Source organism: Pecten maximus, unplaced genomic scaffold (genome assembly GCF_902652985.1).
Source record: "Pecten maximus unplaced genomic scaffold, xPecMax1.1, whole genome shotgun sequence".
Lineage (NCBI taxonomy): Eukaryota > Metazoa > Mollusca > Bivalvia > Pectinida > Pectinidae > Pecten > Pecten maximus.
In genome coordinates, this window is record NW_022979567.1 from 91,598 (window position 1) to 92,749 (window position 1,152).

The 1,152-nt window shown below is 43.8% G+C and overlaps 1 protein-coding gene across 1 annotated transcript; it reads right to left on the minus strand.

Moving 5' to 3' along the window:
* Positions 1 to 247: 247 nt before the first annotated feature.
* Positions 248 to 814, minus strand: LOC117318933. Its single transcript, XM_033873864.1, has one exon. The coding sequence runs from the start codon at positions 812 to 814 to the stop codon at positions 248 to 250; it is 567 nt and encodes a 188-aa protein (XP_033729755.1).
* Between the last annotated feature and the right edge of the window lie 338 nt (positions 815 to 1,152).

The following is a 1,152-nucleotide window of genomic DNA, read 5'->3' on the forward strand; positions in this document are numbered from 1 at the left end:
AAATTCAACTTGATTGGTTTTGTTGCCTTTACGAACAACAGTCTTTTTATTGGTCGAAACTTAGATATTGAGCGATTTTGACAAAACATGCTCACACAGAGTTATCGCCCCTTACTACACTCTAGTATGATAAACCATCATAAACTCAGCACAAATAAGAAATGGTACATCACACTCCTCGTCTGATATCAAATATACGAGATCACTATATCTAACAAAGTCCTGTCTATTTGAAACAGTTCATACACTAGTGTTCGGACACTAGCAGAACCATTTCACAGATTGGCCGAGTGTACGTCGAGAACTTGTTGTCCTTGAAAACACGAACCTCTGCCTTACGCACATTGCCATCATTACTAGGGATAGCATTAACAACGCGCCCAAGGGGCCAGTCGTTTCGATGTACAGTTTTGTCCTTGAGTAGCACAACATCACCGATTTGAAGATTTCGCTTCTTCACAGTCCATTTTCGTCGTGACTGGAGTTGTTGTAGAAACTCCACTTTCCAGCGTTTCCAAAACTGATCTGCCAAATGTTGGACATGGCGCCACTGAGCCCGGTAAATGTCCTTCAACTCAAAATCTCCTATAGAACTATGAGTATCGACAACATCAGATTTTTGTGTCAAAATCATAGATGGCGATAATACGGTAGGATTTTCCGGATCGGTTGAAACTGGCACTATTGGTCTAGAGTTAACGATGGCGCTAACTTCCGCCATAAATATCGTAAGGACCTCGTGGGTTAACTTGCTGGTAGTGGTAGACAACATTCTCCTTGTTACACCAATCATTCTTTCCCACACACCACCCATGTGGGATGAGTGTGGGGAGTTGAATACCCAAGTACATCCTGAATTGTACACAAATTCACGATTGGGTCCATCCTCAACGTTGATAGAATCTATCCTCAGGTCGTCAGTAGCTCCAACAAAGTTAGTGCCCCCCCCCCCCGTCCGATCGAAACAAACTCACTTTTCCCCGGATGGCCAGTGATCTCTTGAGAGCATTGACGAAAGAAAAACTACTCAGTTCCTCGATGACTTCGATATGAATCGCTCTAGTTGTAAGGCACGTAAAGAGAAGGGCCCATCTCTTACTGTTAGCTTGCCCGCCTCTGGTCTTACGTGTCACAATTGACCATGGCCCGAAT